Source organism: Microchirus variegatus, assembly GCF_963457635.1.
Source record: "Microchirus variegatus genome assembly, chromosome: 3".
Taxonomy (NCBI): domain Eukaryota; kingdom Metazoa; phylum Chordata; class Actinopteri; order Pleuronectiformes; family Soleidae; genus Microchirus; species Microchirus variegatus.
The window spans coordinates 12,558,005-12,575,370 of NC_139804.1; the positions used below are offsets into that span (position 1 = coordinate 12,558,005).

Sequence of the window (17,366 nt, forward strand, 5' to 3'; positions counted from 1 at the left end):
CCACACGTGATTGGACAGAGAACTTGGAAAGTTGCTCCCACTGGGTATTGAACTTGAGTTTTTGGGCTGGAACAGCAGGGAGTTAACCACTGCTCTGGGGCCCGTGTGAGTGTTGCAGTCACATTGCGTTTGGTTGTACAGAGAACAGGGAAAGTTCATGGAGAAAGGTAATCGTTCCAGCCCGGTCTGGAACCCGGGTCTCTTGCTTGAAGGACAGGGAACAAAACCCGTGCACCAGCTGTCATGACACGTCAGAATTGTGGTGTTACTGAGCCACAATGACTCCGTTCCATATCAAACAAAAAAAAAAACACAGAAAAACCACAAATAATAATAATATATATATATAAATAAACAATTATCAAATGACTCATCATATTTGATGACTGTGAGAAACATCATGTAGTTCAGTTCACGCTAAAGATTACAACATGTGGAATTTAAAGGTGCAAATTTACAGTCAAATTTGTGTTGTGGAGTGCTGAGACCACGCCTTTTGACGTACAGAAAATGATTTGACAAAACTTGGAGAAATGAATTTAATGTATGGAAGTAGACCTCCATAACTCACATGTGCAATAGGACCACTCTATGGGAGCTTTAATGTGTTCCAACAGAAAAACAGCAGATGGAAAGAACCAATGCTGGATCTGTTTGTTGGGAAACAAGCGCCAAAACCTCTGTTTTGAGCTAAGCTGCACAACATTTTGTTGACATAATGGCAGGTGGTTTTTAACAGGCAGGTACACAAGTGTTGTTTGCACAACGGAGAAAGGAAACACCACAGCGATGGATAATTGAAACTGGTACCAGTAATAAACCATGAAGAACATCGTGATTAACAGGAATAACGAGAAACTGTTTTAGAGCTGTACGTGTGAGAAAAAAAAGGCCTTGTTGAGGAAAACGTCCAGATTAGATTGAAATAGATATAGATATAAAGTTACTGTGTTGATTTTAAAAAGGTGGCTGTCATCGAGGCGTGAGGAGATCCTGTAAAATGGTCTCTTTGCATTAAATGATAAACTGGACTGTATTTTGGAAATATGCCGAACATAATTACAAAAACATTGCTACTGTGTTCAAAGCTTAAATTACTATCAACGATTAGCCCTGGGAGTGTATATGTGTTCCATCAGAAAAACAGCAGATAGAATGAACTGATGCTGGATAGATTTGCTGGGAAACTAAGCAACAATCTCTATTTTGAGTTACATAACATTTTCAGAATGGCGGTTTTACCAGGCAGGTACACATGTGTGTTGTCTGCATAACAGAGAAAGGAAACAGCACGGCTATGACGTGTAGGGGAATCTAAGGGACACCGTAAACAACACAGTCGCACGGTCCATCGTTAAAAGGACTAAGCACATCCCATCCCATCACCATCACCATCACCATCAGCAGCAGCAGTTTATGAGCTGTTGTGGTCATTGAAGAGTCAGTGAAACAAAAGCCAAACTGAAAACTTGAATATTTGTTCTGTGACTTTGAGGGAACCCAGCCAAGCCTTTCCCTCAGCGGTACTTCAGTCATCGGGACATGGTCATCAATAAAACTGGCCTAGAACTAGACATAAAAACTTGCATTAGACGAGGTATTGAGCAGTTTCCAACTCCTGCACAAATGATAGCCCAATGCTTGCACAATGATGTATTATCTTGCAATCCTGAGAGATTTAAATAAAGTAAGTGTATCAACTTAAATCTTTTTCTCATGTAACAAGTATATTTAAAGCTCACATAGAGTGGTCCTGTTGCACATATATGTTATAGTTATGGAGGTCTACTTACATACATTAACTTGTTTTTATGGTCAAAAACCTCCTAGTTGCTGTAAATGAGCCAATAGAAATCTCTCCTTACTGACGCTGTCCTCAGCCGCGATATTTCAGACTGAAATCTCACACCCAGAAGACAGAGTGTGTTGTGATTGGCCAGCCAGGGTAGAGCCTTCCCAACTGTCTTGTGATTGGCCAATACCCGGAAGTGACATACTTAGCACACCCGCTCTCAGAAGCGCAGCTCCCCCCTCTGGAACGGTGGATGCACTGCTACTCATTATCAAAATAGCTTCGTCACGACTCCCCGCCGCAGTCCCTTTTATGACTTTGACCCGGAGTCAGACCCAGAGTCAGAAGACACTGTCGCCACAACGGACGTTATTCTTCTTCTGCTGTTCAGGAGAACTGCTGTTTACGTAACCGGACCGGGTTTTTTCAGAGATCTCACTGAGGCCGGGGTTTCAATAAAACACAGCGTTCTCAGCAGTGGCTGAACTGTTTGTTAAGAACCTTCAGGGCTTCATGAACGAGGTAATGACGCAGATAAACACTAAAAAACAGCGTTAATTGGAACTTCCGGTCTAGTTCCACTTTAATAAACCAGAATGTCCAAAATGGTTTGCCTGAGCCATATCAACTTTATATAATATATAGTTATTAAATATTATAATATCATATATAGTAACTTTACATTATATAAAGTTATATATATTAATATGTTATATTACTATATATACTGTTTATAGTTTTTTTTTATTTATTTTATTTTTATCATACTGTTTATGCTGTAAGTGTATGTTGTGTGTGATGTCTCAAGGTACTTGACCTTGAATTTCCCCTTGGGGATCAATAAAGTATATATCTATCTATCATCTATCTATCTGAACACTGCTCAACCCTACTCTCTCCTTTTTTTTGCTTTTCCATTAGTGATAGTACCTCGTACTTTTTTAGCACCTGCTCTGGCGAGGTTCCAAGCGAGCTGAGCCGACACTAAACTGTGACGTCGACAGACTGCCAACCAACGATTGGTCAGAGGGTGTCGTCACTGGAAGAGTCAACACAAGAATCCAACCGAACAAACTGAACTGATCCACGTTCACATGCGACTTAGATCAGTTAAAAGACTTAAAAATCATGTTAATCTCCAACATTTAGCAAGGACATTTTTTTTTTAAATCTCAATATTTACAGAGAAGTCTTGTGTATTAAGTGACAGCACTGCTGAAACCCGGCGATTGTAATCTGAATCCTGTTCAGTCACATTTCAGTTCAGTGACCGTGCCAGACGGAGTCTGTACTCCGGTCATGCAGGAAGTACTGAACTCATCTTTTTAATGAACTGATTCTAACGATTAATTTGTGTCTCTTATAAAACCACATCATGGCAGTTTTGTTTAGTCCTGTTATGATGACCTGACCCATGTTGAGGAGGTACTATAGTAATGGAAAAACAATACCAAACCAAGTAGAGTCGGGCCAAGCAGTCCTGGAACTGTATCGTGGAAAGTTACCAATAGTACTGTAACTGTTTATCACAAATATCACAATCTTGAGTATCTATGATATGATCTATGATACAGTCATTTTAGACCTTTTATGAACTATGAAGCCGTTAACACGTTTTGTGCTGAGTCATATCAGACACAATTCTTCAACTGTGTAACATATATTGGTATCCCAAAAAGAAGAAATTAACAGGCCAAACATGACTCATGCTAAAATGCTTTTGCTGATTTTCATTTTCAGTTTTGCAGTCTGTGCATAGTGAAGCATGTGATAGGATTGTTGGATTGTATCGGATTTTACATTTTTATTTGTCCGATATCTGATCCAGTGATTTTGACCAGTATCACACCGATACCGATTCCCGTCCCGAAATAATGTTTTAAAGCATATTAGCTTCTAATTTTGTCACAATATTCCATCATGACATAGCAATAACAATGTTTTTTTTTCATAATAAAAGTGTTTGTTTTGATAGTAGTTCACACACACACACACAAAGAAATAATCTATACGTATAAAACAGATAATTAAACTTGATATTGGGTGAAACTGAAACAGCAGGCCGCAAGTTAGAGATCCCTGATTTAAAGGCAAAGACTGAAGTCAAAACAGAGGTCATGTGGTTTGGTAATGTTAGTATTTCCAGGATTTAACAACATTCAAACTGAGTTTTCATGTGTGATCACACCACTATGAATTTAAAACAACAAAATACCACAGTCCTAATGAAACACCTCAGCTGGAAGCTTTGAGGGATTAAAAAAGTGGTCTGGTACAGCTGCTTTAACATCTGGACAGAAGCAGCAGCAGCAGCAGCCTGATCCGAGGACAAGCAACAGTAAATAAGTCATTATTAAATAATTGATCAAATATGGTGAGTGTTTCCTAATTTAAACAAATAAACACTGTGACATCGAGAGAAAACACAAACTGACACAAAACAGATCTGTTTTTAACAAATCCTGGACTGACGCTGAGGCCACGTGTGGGTTAGAGAGACAAACAGGATTAGACAGAAATGAGCATTGGCACATTGTAACAGGACAGACTGAAAAATCTCACACATTATGTCATCTAGGAAATCAAATGAAGCAATTGTTGCAAATGAAGCAACTCATGGGAAACAGAGGGATGGAAAGAAAATAAGAAAGAAAGAAAGATAGAATGTCTGACTGTCAGGTTGTGACTCGGGTGAACGACCTCACTGAGCAAATCACAGATTAAAAAAAACAAAAAAACTCTGGATGTACAGTTCAAAGAGTGATCTGATTACAGATGTAGTCTGTTTACAGTTCACTGCATCATCAGACTGTGACACTGTGCACTGTCATTCTGAATCTAACATTTAACTCCAAACTAGTGTCGGTTTATCTTACAGTTTTTCTCAAATGTTTACACACAAATATTGGTACTTGAGACACAATGACCACATCAGGTAACTCATGCACCAACTCCCTGAACCAACTCTGCTAAACTACAAGCACAATTCCTGCTTTACACTCAAATTGCAGTTTTAAAGGTCCCATATTATACCCTATTACCCCAAGTTAAACTAGTTCCTGATGCCCTAATGAACATGTCTGTGTCATGCTTTAGTCAAGCATGACACAGACATAAGGATGAAGCACAATAGCAGTTCAATAACTCTGCCAAAACAGCCCTTTTCAGAACGCTCGGTTTTGTGCCTGGTCATTTACATGTGAATGAGACCCAGGTAAACACACACCCACTGCTTCCAGGGGAGTGTCGATCTAACTTACTATCCACAGCCATACTGTCGCCACTTATCACCTATTGTCATGCAGCGTCGTCACAACCCCCGCTCTGTATTCCCCTATAGTAGTGTCTGTTTACCCGTTGTTACTGCGTTTCACCGTAATGCATAGAGTGACCACGATTTTGGCTTCCCGCGATCATAAAAACATTAGAATCGAAGAAAAACGATTAATGCGCCGCGCGGCGTGTATGTAAATTCCTATGCTAGAAAAATACCTTGAATGCACCAGTGTTACTGCAGCTGCAAGTGACGTGTGTGGATCAATAATGAGGAGAGAACGTGGAAACACGACAGAAAGGTAGCCTTTGGTTGATAAGAAATGTAGGACAACATCTACATCTTTCTGCAGTGCTTTCAAACACGTGCTCTTCATATTATTGATCCACACATGTCACTCGCTAACTGCAGCGGCAAGTAATTGGTGCGTTCAAGGTGTTTTTCTAGCATAGGAATTTACATACACGATCAACAACAAAGGGCTTGTGAAGCTTGTGAAATTTTTTTTCATAAATAAAATGTATCCACTGGCCTCCTCTGATGCTGGAAGTTTGTGTAAAACACTGTGCTCCGCTGTGCAGCCACTCTTCCTCCCTCGCCTGCACTCTCGTATTTCACAGGGACAAGGAGGAGCTACGGTGGAGCTGTGAAGTACTCTGCCTGGTGGGGTGCCAACATTCACAGTGAAATGTGTTGCTATGTCGTCATTCCGCGGGAGGTTTAAACATTGCGTGTTTTATCGCCTATACTTAAACTAACCACTAAAACATTACTGAGTCTTGTTTTTTCACATTTTGGGGACTGGTATGGCCCCCTGAGTCCCAAATATCAGTACTAAAATGATTAAAAAGTTGATTTTGCACAATATGGGCCCTTTAAAACACACTTTTTTTTACAAACACTACACACAATTCTCTGCATTTGGCACAATTTTCATGAAGAACATCTCTTGTTTTCACAAGGAACACACTGTCATTCAAAATTCTAAAGTTAATTTCCCTACTATGCAAACTGACTCATCACATGGGAAAACACCTGTCACACAGGTTTACAATTTGCAATCAGTACGTTAGCATAAAAGGGTTCTGTTTTGTATGTAGACCACTGTATCTGCAACTTTGTGTTGGTTGGGATGGACACTGTGTACATTGTTTTTGTGGGACATAAATAGAAATAAAATATATTTGTTACTGTGTATTTGTGTGTTTGCATGTCTCATGCTCTCAGAACTCTACACACAAATCCAAAAAACACACACACAATGGGCAAAACCCCTCAATTCTCCTGCAAAATGAAACTTTACATTCAAAACAATGTTATTTCTTCTCAAATTGGTATTTTGTTTTCAAATGACACACACAAACCATCATATGAATAGACATTTATAAGAACCAGTTGAACACTGATGTGATCAATGTAAAACACTATGATGAATGGAAAACACTTCTTCTCCATGATCATAATGACTTAGGCCTTTTTTAGTGTTTAGTGTTACCCCGGATTTCCCCCGGGCGCGTTACAGCAGTGGCGCGATGCCTTGGGAGCCGGCGGTATTCACGGAAGATCACGCGATAATCTTGAACGGACACGAGTTCGCGAGATCCCGCGATAGACTGTGTGTTTAAAGGAAACAACAACAACAACAGCTTATTTTCATTCTCCGACGTGGAAGAACTGTTGATCTGGTGTCATAAATTATTTTATGTTTCTCCACTTCAACAATCAGTCTCTTGTCGTACATTTATGACTCTACAAGACGCTCTAATTAATTGACTGTTTACCTGGCAGCACCGGTCACGACGTAATGTTGATGTGAAGCGGAAATGTTTTACTTTGAGTCTGTGTCGCACTTCCTGTCTTGTGCGATCTGCTCTGTTGAAATTTACGCGGTTCAGCAGCGGCAACGGCAAAAATAGAACTATTTCCGTGCTAAATGCTGGAGTTTAACGCACGTTTTCAAGACTTTTTTAAGTCTTTTTAACTGTGCTACAGTTTGGCATTGTTCGCTTTGATTCCTGTGTCAGATGTTGCGCTCTCTTCCAGAGATGGCTTTCAGACCAATCAGTAGGTACTAAAAAAAGCACCAGGTAACAGGAACTATCCCTAATGGAAAAGCTAAATAACCATGCCACGCCAAGTCGAGTCACGCTGAACCCATGCAGTGGAAAAGCAGCATAAGTCACTGGTATCTGGAACATGGAAAATTTTATATTTGTATCAAATTCGTTGTGCGAGTCAGATTGGACCCTCTGGTGGGACAGTTCTATTTGACACCCCTGATTTAAGCCATATGTCATTGTTTGGAGTTAAATGTGGCCAAAATCCTGTCTCACACACGCGCTGAAGTCAGATTTTATTTTCTCTCCACACACGATGAAACTGCTTAAATACAGAACAAACGTCACAAACTGCTCCCTGTTTTGCTTTTGCCCTTGAATTATTGAATCATGCATGTGAACAGTGTTTCACCGACTCTGCTGCTGCAGGAGTGAAACATCCTGACATGTTGGCGCACATCCTCAGCCCCAGCTGAGACAATTTTATTGGTCTTGTAAATCGTGAGAGACTCCAGTGAGCATCGTTTGCTCAGCAGTCGGTCTCTGTCTCCTGCAGACACATTGAAACATGTCTTATTGATTTGTCGCTCGTCTCCGTCATGGAGCCTGGGCAGCAACAATATCGTAAACATACAGAAATATAATAGATTTGCAATCACTTTTAGATTCTCAGATTTCATTGGCTTCAAATTCTCAAGCTGCAAAGAATGTTACACCAACTGAAATAATATAATAATTTTGAACGACGGAACACAAGTTTCCCCCCATATTTAATTTCAACCATTAATTAATTGGTAATCTACTAAATTGTTCTCCAACTATTAAAAAAATAAAAAAATAAATTTCTCTGAATCCAGCTTCTTAAATGGGAATATGTGTGAAATGTCCAAGGTTTCTTGAACGCATCTTGTCAGCTGCTCCTGTGAGCTCAACATGCACTGATCCATGCATGACTTTCACTAACTCTCATGCGCTGGAGTTTAGAATAATCAACAAATCAAATATACATTTTGCTAGAATTACCCATTCCGACCACTCAATCTGCTTCATGTCCAGACTGAACTTGGCAATAATAAAAAATACAATTCACATGTGATGTAATAGAAGTAACAGATAATATCAATATTATGTGTATGTCGGTTTACAGAAAGCCAGTGTCAGAGTTTGTTTGGATTCAAAAGACACATTCTCCCGTCTGTTCCATCAACAAACCATCAAGTTTGTGGACTCTTATAAATACGTAGGAATCTTTCATTCATTCATTCATTCATTCATTCTTCTTCTACATGAGGGTAAATTTGCAGGTTTATCAAACTGCTACTCAAGACCCCAAACCATGCACCTGCCCTTTTGCCCTCTGACCTTGTACAGAAAGACATGTTTCTACTTTTTATTTTATGTTACGTATTTATGTGGTCCATAACATCGAGTCTAAAATGAGAAATGAGAAAATAGATATTTTTCAGTATTCTTTTATCTGCACTCACTATTATGTTTGTATATTTTGCTTAAAACACTTTTTTACCCATTGCTTCCCTTTTTTACATACTATAATATTGTATTACCAAAGAGACAACAATTCCTTGCACTTGTCAACTGAAACTGATTCTGATCTTGCAGAAACGTTGTATTTTTTTATAAATAGTAAAATCAAGCATCCTGATATTTTCTGTTTCTTAAATGTGAATATTTTCTGCTCTCTTTGTTCCATTAGATAAAGAAATCATTAAAAACTGCTTGTGGATTTTACAGCTGCAGATGTAATATTTATTATTACATTCAAATAATAACCATGTGAGTGCCCTTTTCTTTCACTGGAGCCCCTGCCCCCTCAAACGTCTGTGCACACCACTGGTGTGACCCAGAAGGTCTCAGCTGCATAATGTGGTTTACGAGGCGATTGCGCACAACGCGCAGGTCAGGACTTATGGAAAAGCCTATTAGAAGCCTGTGAGTTTGTCTCAGGCGCGAGGAAAAATACAGACATGCATAATATGGACGTGGATCAGATTATTATTATTATTATTATTATTATTATTATTATTATTATTATTATTATGGAGCATAAACAGGAGGCTGTTGTTGTGACACCCAGCTGTGAAACATCACCACCTCCATCATCCTCACACACACGCAAACACACACACACACACGCACATCAACATGCAGCACACACTCTCCTGCAGCTTCAACGTCAGCAACACACACGCACGCACACACACGCACGCACGCACGCACACACTCACTATCAGTGGAATGGTCCTGTCGTCCCGGTGGATCTCCAGGCGCCCGGGCACCAGCTTCTGCCCGTGGCTCCTGCCGCGGCTCACGGGAGCAGCGGCCGCCGCCGACTGCGACGACGACGACGCCTGCGGCTTGTTGTCCTGCCACAGGTAATAAAACGTCCCCAGGATCCACGCAACGGTGAGAATCGCGATGGCGTTGGCGCGTATCCTGCGCATGGTGAGCCCATACGGAGGACTCCAGGAGCAGGAGCGAAGCCCGACTGGTTCAGGTCCGGTGCAGCTTCAGCTTCAGCTTCAGCAGCCTCCTCCTCCTCCTCCTGCTGCTGCTCCTCTTCCTCCGCCGGTGATGGGTAGAATCGCAGCTCAGACAGAGTGAACCTCTGTATGTGTGAGTGAGAGCAGAGCAGCAGCGCTGTTTCTCTGCTTCTGCTGCTGCTGCTGGGATTTGCGCACTGACTGAGCCAAGGTCCTAGCGCCGAGTATTATCAACAGCCGAGACACACGCACACACACACACACACACACTGATTGACATTCATGATGAGAGCAATGGTGAATAAACTAATTAGAACATATTAAAGCGGTACTTAAGTGTTTAGACTATACACCTCAACTATGTTTGTTTTTTTAGGCATTTCAAATTTTTGGCACACTGTGAAAAATACCCGCACCAGAAATAAGCCAAATATTCTTAATTGATTTAAATGTCCTTGTTTTACAGAAAAAGAATAATCTGCCAATGGTGTAAATAGATTTGACTTAAAACTAGCTGGTATATATTGTATAGCCACTTTCAGATTGTAATGTTGTTCCTTAAAATGAGAAAAAAATAAACAAAACTTTTTAAATTTCATGCCTTTTTTTGTTAAAAAATAAATAATAATAAAAAATAAATCACACATGGTCCTAATCCTACGCCGGCATATTAGGGCCAAGTATGAAAAATATAATAATTATGGACCCGGGGCAGGGGGGTCATATTCTGAGAAAAAAGTCAAAAAAGTTGCAGATTTATGAGAAGAAAGTAGGAAAAATAGCGTTTTGTTTTTATATCCAGCAACATCCTTGCATGTCCATTGTGTTGTCGTTCCTGATGCAGAAAAGCAGATGTTTTCTTCTGAATAGGCCCAATTCACAGCATTGTCTCTTTAAAGCCCATACAGTTATGATAGTATGGTGATTCTGGGCTAAAACCACGAGTATTTAATTATTGCTCAATCTGATTGCAGTATAGTATAATCTGATTAAGTCATCCACTGCAGTGATGATGTCATTCCTTGAAAAACAAAATACTAGCCTATTTTCCCCAAGTTTTTTCTCATAAATCTGCAACTTTTTTCTCGTAGATTTGCTACTTTAAATCTCATAAATCTGCTACATTTTCTTGTCTATTTGGCACTTTTAATCTCATAAATCTGCAACCTGATTTTTTTCATACTTGGCCCTTATACGCCGTCGTATAATCCTCTAAAACAAGAATATAGTTTTTTATAGTTAAAAAGTGGAAAAGTAAGCAAATCGTCTTCAATTACATATTTATTGATTTATTTTTTACTTTAAATTAACTTAAATTAAATTTAAATGAACAAATGTTTTCTCCAGCACACTATTGTCCTTCTTAAGTTTTCTTTTTCCTGTCAGCCAGATATTTGGTCAGACCTTTTGAGATATCTCCACCGGTCCAACTCTGGAACGTCTGGCCGGAACCAGTGTAGTGTGGAAATTGAAGATAGTGTTACTGACCCTTGTCGTTCTTCCGCCATATTGGATTGAATAGAAAGCGAAACTAAACTTTCACAGATCATAAATTTTGTCTTGGACCAAGCCTCATAAAAGAATTTGGCGGCATAGCCACCAAACAGGAAGTTGGCTCATATATCAGGAGCACTTTGACGTATCGAAACCAAACTTTGTACATGAACTCGGGACTCCAATATGAAGAAGCACAAGATCTGAAAAATCGCCATTGTAGCTCAGACCTAACTGGCAACCCGTGGTTGCTCGGCAACTGAGACTCTACTGACTGCAATAATTTGTAGACGGCGGTAGGTGGCGCCACATGCAAAAAACGTAATTTAAAAACACAAATATGATTTGCGGTCTGCAAAATAATTGTTTTAATGCAAATATTTTGGCTGTTCTGATGTTGTTGGTGAGTTCAGTTTGTTATATGAATATTATTCCTGAGTCTTTTATTACAAAATGTACCTTTAATTAAAATGCCACAGCCTGTTTTTTTTTTTGTTTTTTTTAATATAGACATTAAGAGAATTAATCTCATACAAATATGGAGGTGGGTGGAAGTGGAGGCTCTTTGTAGGTCTATATTTATATGGGTTTATATAACCCAAAATCCATGTTTTTATACATATGATGTGCTCCTGCATTGTCTAGTCGCTGTATAATAGTTTTTGTTTCATTTTCGTAGTGTTTCAAAAAGTCATGTTAAATAACATGGTCGCGGGCCGCTGTTGCATAGCCACGACTCCATGTTTCTACCGGAGCCTGTAAAGACAAACCCGAGAGAACAAATCAAGCGTTGATTTACTTGTAGCGGAAGTCCCGCCTCCACTCTCTCCGCTTCGTCTGCTACGGCCGCGGTAGCTCGCCCTCTCCCTCTCCGGCTTCTGACAGTTCTACCACGGCCACGAAGAGCTGTCCCTCGTCCTCACCCTCTCCCTCTCGTTGTCTGAATAAATACTAGAACCTCATCTGCTGACACGGAGAAAGACGACGAGGACGACATTTGACCGGTTGAGGATACCGTAGCGCTCAGGGAAGGGAGGGGGTGAGCAGAGTAGCAGTTCTTTGTTGTAAATTTCAGCCTCTCCTCTAGATGTCACTATAAACTACTTACTTCACCTTCAAGTACAGTAACAAAGTATTTGTTCTTCGTTACTTTCCGCCACTGCTCATGAAGTATCCATTGACTGAAAACCTGGACACATAACGAAAAAGAATCTAAACAGCTTCATGGCACCACACTAATGATATGTTCATTTCCAAAATTTGAATCTCTCACCTATACTGTTCCTCCCGCAGCAAGAATCCAGAGGATTATATCAGACTATAAGAAGGATTATTTTTATCCTGCTCAGGCCTAGTATGCATTCAAGTATGCATTCAAATTAGGGACCTCTGGTTCGTACTAAGTAAATTAAACAGCACAGTTGAATTGATCATGAAGAACAAGAAAAAACCTGAATATTCATGCTGTTCCATGAATATTCCACTCTTTTAATTTTGGATTCTGGATTTGCATAGATGACCTCTGCAACTATGACTTATTCAGTGTGGGAATAAATCAAAACTGAATTCTTTTTTTAAACAGAATACATAGAAGAAGAAAAAAAAGACAGAATACATTGCACTGAGATAACCTCTCACTCTCTGTAAACAAACAAACAAACAAAACAACATAGCCCAGAGGCAAAACAGAGCTGAGGAGGCTGAAAATGTTAATTTTACTAACCCAAGAAACAGTATGAGATCATGCAACCCCACCTAACATGGTGTGTGAGTGTGTGTTCCTGTGTTTGTCTTTTATGGCATAAACACTAAACTTGTCAGGACCAGTAGTTCTGGTCCTAATGAGGCAGAAAGTGGTTAATTAGGGCCTAGATTTGAATTGTGGTTAGATTAACGTTAGGATTAGGCATTAACTGCTTAAACTTAAGGATAATGTAGTGGTTGTGTTTAGCCTGCCCAAATAGGAGGACATTTTTGGTGAAATGAGGACACATTGGCTGGGTTAAGACTTGGTTTTAGTGTTAGAATAGACCTTAGATCAGCTTTAGGCCTGTGATTTTCGCTGTGATGTTTTGAGTGTCCTCATTAAGAAAGCTGTAGAATATGTGTGAGGGTGTAACGGGTCCAAACAGCTGGTCCACCTCGACAACATCAGGAATTAGGAATGCAAAGTTTTCCTTCACCAGTAACCTGATCCAGTGACAGTGAGGGAGAAGAAACATCGTGATGTAATGAATCCATGTGCAGCTGGACTCTCTTACAACATCAGCCAATAAAGCATAAAGGCTCTCATGTTGTGATCAAACAGGACACATTTAGTTTTGTTTTAGGCTCAATGCTTCCTATAAAGCCATGGGGCTTTTCCACTGTACAGTTATAACACGGCACGGCACTGCACAGCTTTTTGCTTTTGACTGGTGCCTATTCTGGTGAGGTTCCAAGAGAGCTGAGCTGATACTAAAATGCAATGTCAACAGACTGCCAGTCACTGATTGGTCAGAGAGTGTCATTACTGGAAGAGTCCGACACAAGAATCAAAGCGAACAACGCCAAACTGTAGATCTGTTAAAAAAGACTTAAAAATTCTGAAAACATTTCAATTTAAGCATTTAGCAGACGCTTTTATACAAAGCGACTTAAAAAAGAGAAATAAGCTATAGAAGAAGGGCCACCCCTTAAATGCAGATACGTCTTCAGACTGTAGGGGGCAGAATAACGTGAAAGCTGCGTCCAGTCTGTCAACTCCAAAAAAGAAGAAGAAGAACACATTTACGTCACGATTATTTATTTATTATTTTATTTCAGTCAAGTTATTAGGTTGTCAGTTAGTAATAAGATGATACTCATACAAATACCACAACCACAGACATATTCAGCTGACAGTTACCACACACCACGACTTATTGAAAAGTAAACAATAGCAAACCATCGCTTGTCCGCACCGGCCGACTATTGACAAAAGATTGTAAAATAAAAATAAATGTTACGCAACAATGACGTCAGTAATCCATAATATGGGCCTAAACTAAGATAATACAATGGTTTTCATCATTTTTATATCTCTATTAACAAAGAAAATACTTAATTTGTATCGCACTCGCTTCGCTGCTTTCGGCGCCATCTTTTTATGTGAAAACACACAATGCATTCTGGGTAGCCCTTGCTCCCAAGGGTGGTCTCGGAAAATCTCAATATTGAGGGCGATACAGCCCTTAAACTTGCCCCTCAACTTAATTTTTTCTGAGAATCGGGACAGCACTTGCACTAGAGGGAGCGCACATTTTTGAGATTGAGGGTTAAGATTGAGGGTTAAGCAAGGAATTGGAATTCACCTTCAGTCTTGGAAAGAAATCCACTAGATAGTAACAGTGGACTGACAGAGGGTGAGAGTGCAGAAGTGGATCCAAGTGCAGAAGGAGGTTGTGTTGGTGAGGAAGAGCTGGCTCTTCAAGAGCTTCTTGAACAGAGACAGAGAGACTGGTAGCGCTCGGTAGAACAATTTCTAAAATCTTCGCGATATGTTTTACTGAATTGCACTAGATTTAGGGAGAGGAGGAAACAAAACCCAGATACAGTACAGATAGTCATTGGTAGCTACAGTTTGGCCAAAAAGTCACTCGATTTATCGCCAGTTGCGCTTTTGAAAAAGTCACTGGTGGACTGAGATGTCGCTACATATATGGACAGACAACACATGGTTAAAATGGGGAATTAAGGCACTGACACTGCACACAGGAAGTGGTTTGTTTCATGTCGAGACAGATGCAGGTTAACAGCAACATTGCAAGCAAGACAGTTGTAACTGCTGTAAAAACACGCTCCCTCAGCACAAGTGCTCCCTCAGTCAGGTCTGATATTATAACCTGACAGATTTCAGATGAAAGACCTAGAATACAATTATTATTATTATGACGACTAAACAGAGGCAAAATATTAAAGAAGAATGTACCCAAAGTTACACACAGTGCAGCTTTAAACAGAGATCTTTACTCCGCCTCTGTCGTCTTTGCACATGGAAGTTAATCTCATTATAGATGTAAGCCGTCTATTTCCCTCTCTGCAGAGGGAAATAGACGGCTTACATCTAGGCCTCTGCATGTCTTCATGGAGACCTGCAGGCCACAGGGATCTGATCCACATCCAGCTGGTGTTTATAGAGAGGAAAGGTCACAAAGATCAGATCCACCCCTGGCTCAGAACTGGGAGATCATTCGTTTTTGTCAGTACAGACGTGGCTGCTGTCATCGTTATCTCCGACAAAGACAGTGATGCCCAAGAACAGTATGAGAGGGTAAAGTCATGGTGAGGTAAGCACACTGGCAGCTTCAACGGGAAAAGTGCACAGTCTAAAAGTCTGGATCTGGCAACCCAGGCCCCGACTGGCCTGGTAATGTTGAGATTATTGGGTGCAGAGAGGAAACGGAGGCTGCATGTGGAGTTTCCAGCGGGGTCAGTCTAGTGCTTGTGTCAACAATTTCTCTCTTGAGACTCATGGAAAGACAAAAGCTTCACATTCCCATGTCGGATGTACAAATAGCCCGCGTTGGGTGGGAACAAACTTAATTCTTTTTAAAAAAAAATTTTAAATAACAGAATAATATGACTTTTTGATTCAAACATCAGCATATTCACTTAGAGTCAAAACATGAAGGAAAATGGATAGTTTTATAGCCACTTAACTGATTTAACTGAAAAAAAGAGACCTCTGCAGCTACTTCAATATCTTAAAAGTTGTGTTTGCTGCTTTGTAACCTGTACACTTCTTGCACCACATTCCATACAGTCTTAGAAATAAAAGTGCTAAGTAGAACCAAATAAGGTTCTTCGGCTTGTCCTCATCGGAGAACCCTTTTTGGCTTCAGGTAGAACCTTTTTATAAAGGCTCCACCTAGAACCCTTTTGGAGGGTTCCACCAAGAACCCTTTTAGAACCCTTTATTCAGGGAAGGGGTTTTAAAGGGTTCTCTGGATCAAAATGGTTCTTACTGGAACCATTAGTGTTACCAAGAACCCCTGAAAAACCCTCTCTTCGGGAAAGGGTGCTCCATTAGTAAGTTATATGTGTCATTTTGTGAGATCAGCCACTCCTGTGTACCTTAAACATTCTTAAAAATATAGATTTTCTCTATGGACTTTAGTGCAGGGTGGTGAGTGGTTTAAAAACCCAAGTTTATAATTTTTTTAATTTAATTTTTTTTTTTTTTTAATTAAGCCATTTCATAACAGACCGTGCAAAAGATAAGATTTATTGTTTTTGTACATACTGAAGCTGTCGCAGCTGGGCATTTATAAAATACATATATAGTAGAGAACAATGGCCTGTAAAACTGATTAAACCTATGAGATAAACCCTGATCATTTCCATCGTGGCATATGTTGGCTGGATTGAGGCATTAATCCGCAACTGCCGTCGCACAGCAGCGACAGTCTCTGTATACCAAACAGCTGTGAGTGTAGTTGCACCCTTTAGGTACCGAAAGATGTTATAGGTTATTTGGAAGCCTTCAAAACATTTGGGGTTCGAAACTCAAATAAATGTGTAACGTACCATACTGAAAGGAGTGACACTGGAGACAAGAGATACACAATCACATGGTTTAACCTGCATCCCCCTGAGGTTTTCACACCATAGGACAAGGGTTTGGTCTCCATGACGAGCACTGGTCCTGACAAGGTCAGTGTTTATGCCAGAAAAAGGTCCTGGAGAGGAGAGGAAACAAATACAAGCACACACACACACACACACAAGCCTGCATGGAATTCCAGTGTGATAACATTTGGAAAGTCTTGGCTGTAACCAGTGATCAGGTTGTGAGTTGAACAAGCTCAGTCTTGTAATCAGTCACTCAGCCGTGTCAGTTGTGTTTCAGACACACACAGAGCAAACATTACTCTTAGCTACCGTCCTGATGTGTATTGAGCGGAGACCCACAGGTATCCCATACTGCTTTGCTGCAGAGCAGAGGATGTTAACAATGTCAACTTAAGTCCTCACATTACTTCACAGCAGTGACGGTTGCTGGTCTTTGAAACAGGGGGAAGCTACGGTGGCCGACAGGGGCAAACGCACTGCAAACCCCAAAACACCAGCAAATAAGAAAACGCCAGCAAGTAACAAAACAACAGCAAGTAACAAAACGCCAGCAAATACGAAAACAACAGCAAATAACAAAACACCAGCAAATAACAAAACACCAGCAAAAAACGAAACACCAGCAATTAACGAAACACCAGCAAATAACATAAAAT

At 40.2% G+C, this 17,366-nt stretch overlaps 1 protein-coding gene across 1 annotated transcript in view; it reads right to left on the minus strand.

Annotated features, from left to right (window-relative positions):
- The window catches only part of galnt16 (UDP-N-acetyl-alpha-D-galactosamine:polypeptide N-acetylgalactosaminyltransferase 16), a gene marked incomplete at both ends in the record, with an annotated part of 44,923 nt that extends 35,338 nt beyond the window's left edge, over positions 1–9,585 (minus strand). The window contains one exon of the mRNA XM_083886825.1: positions 9,370–9,585. Within this exon, the coding sequence (XP_083742951.1) occupies positions 9,370–9,585 (216 nt within the window). The remainder of the gene's footprint in view (positions 1–9,369) is intronic.
- Positions 9,586–17,366: the final 7,781 nt, after the last annotated feature.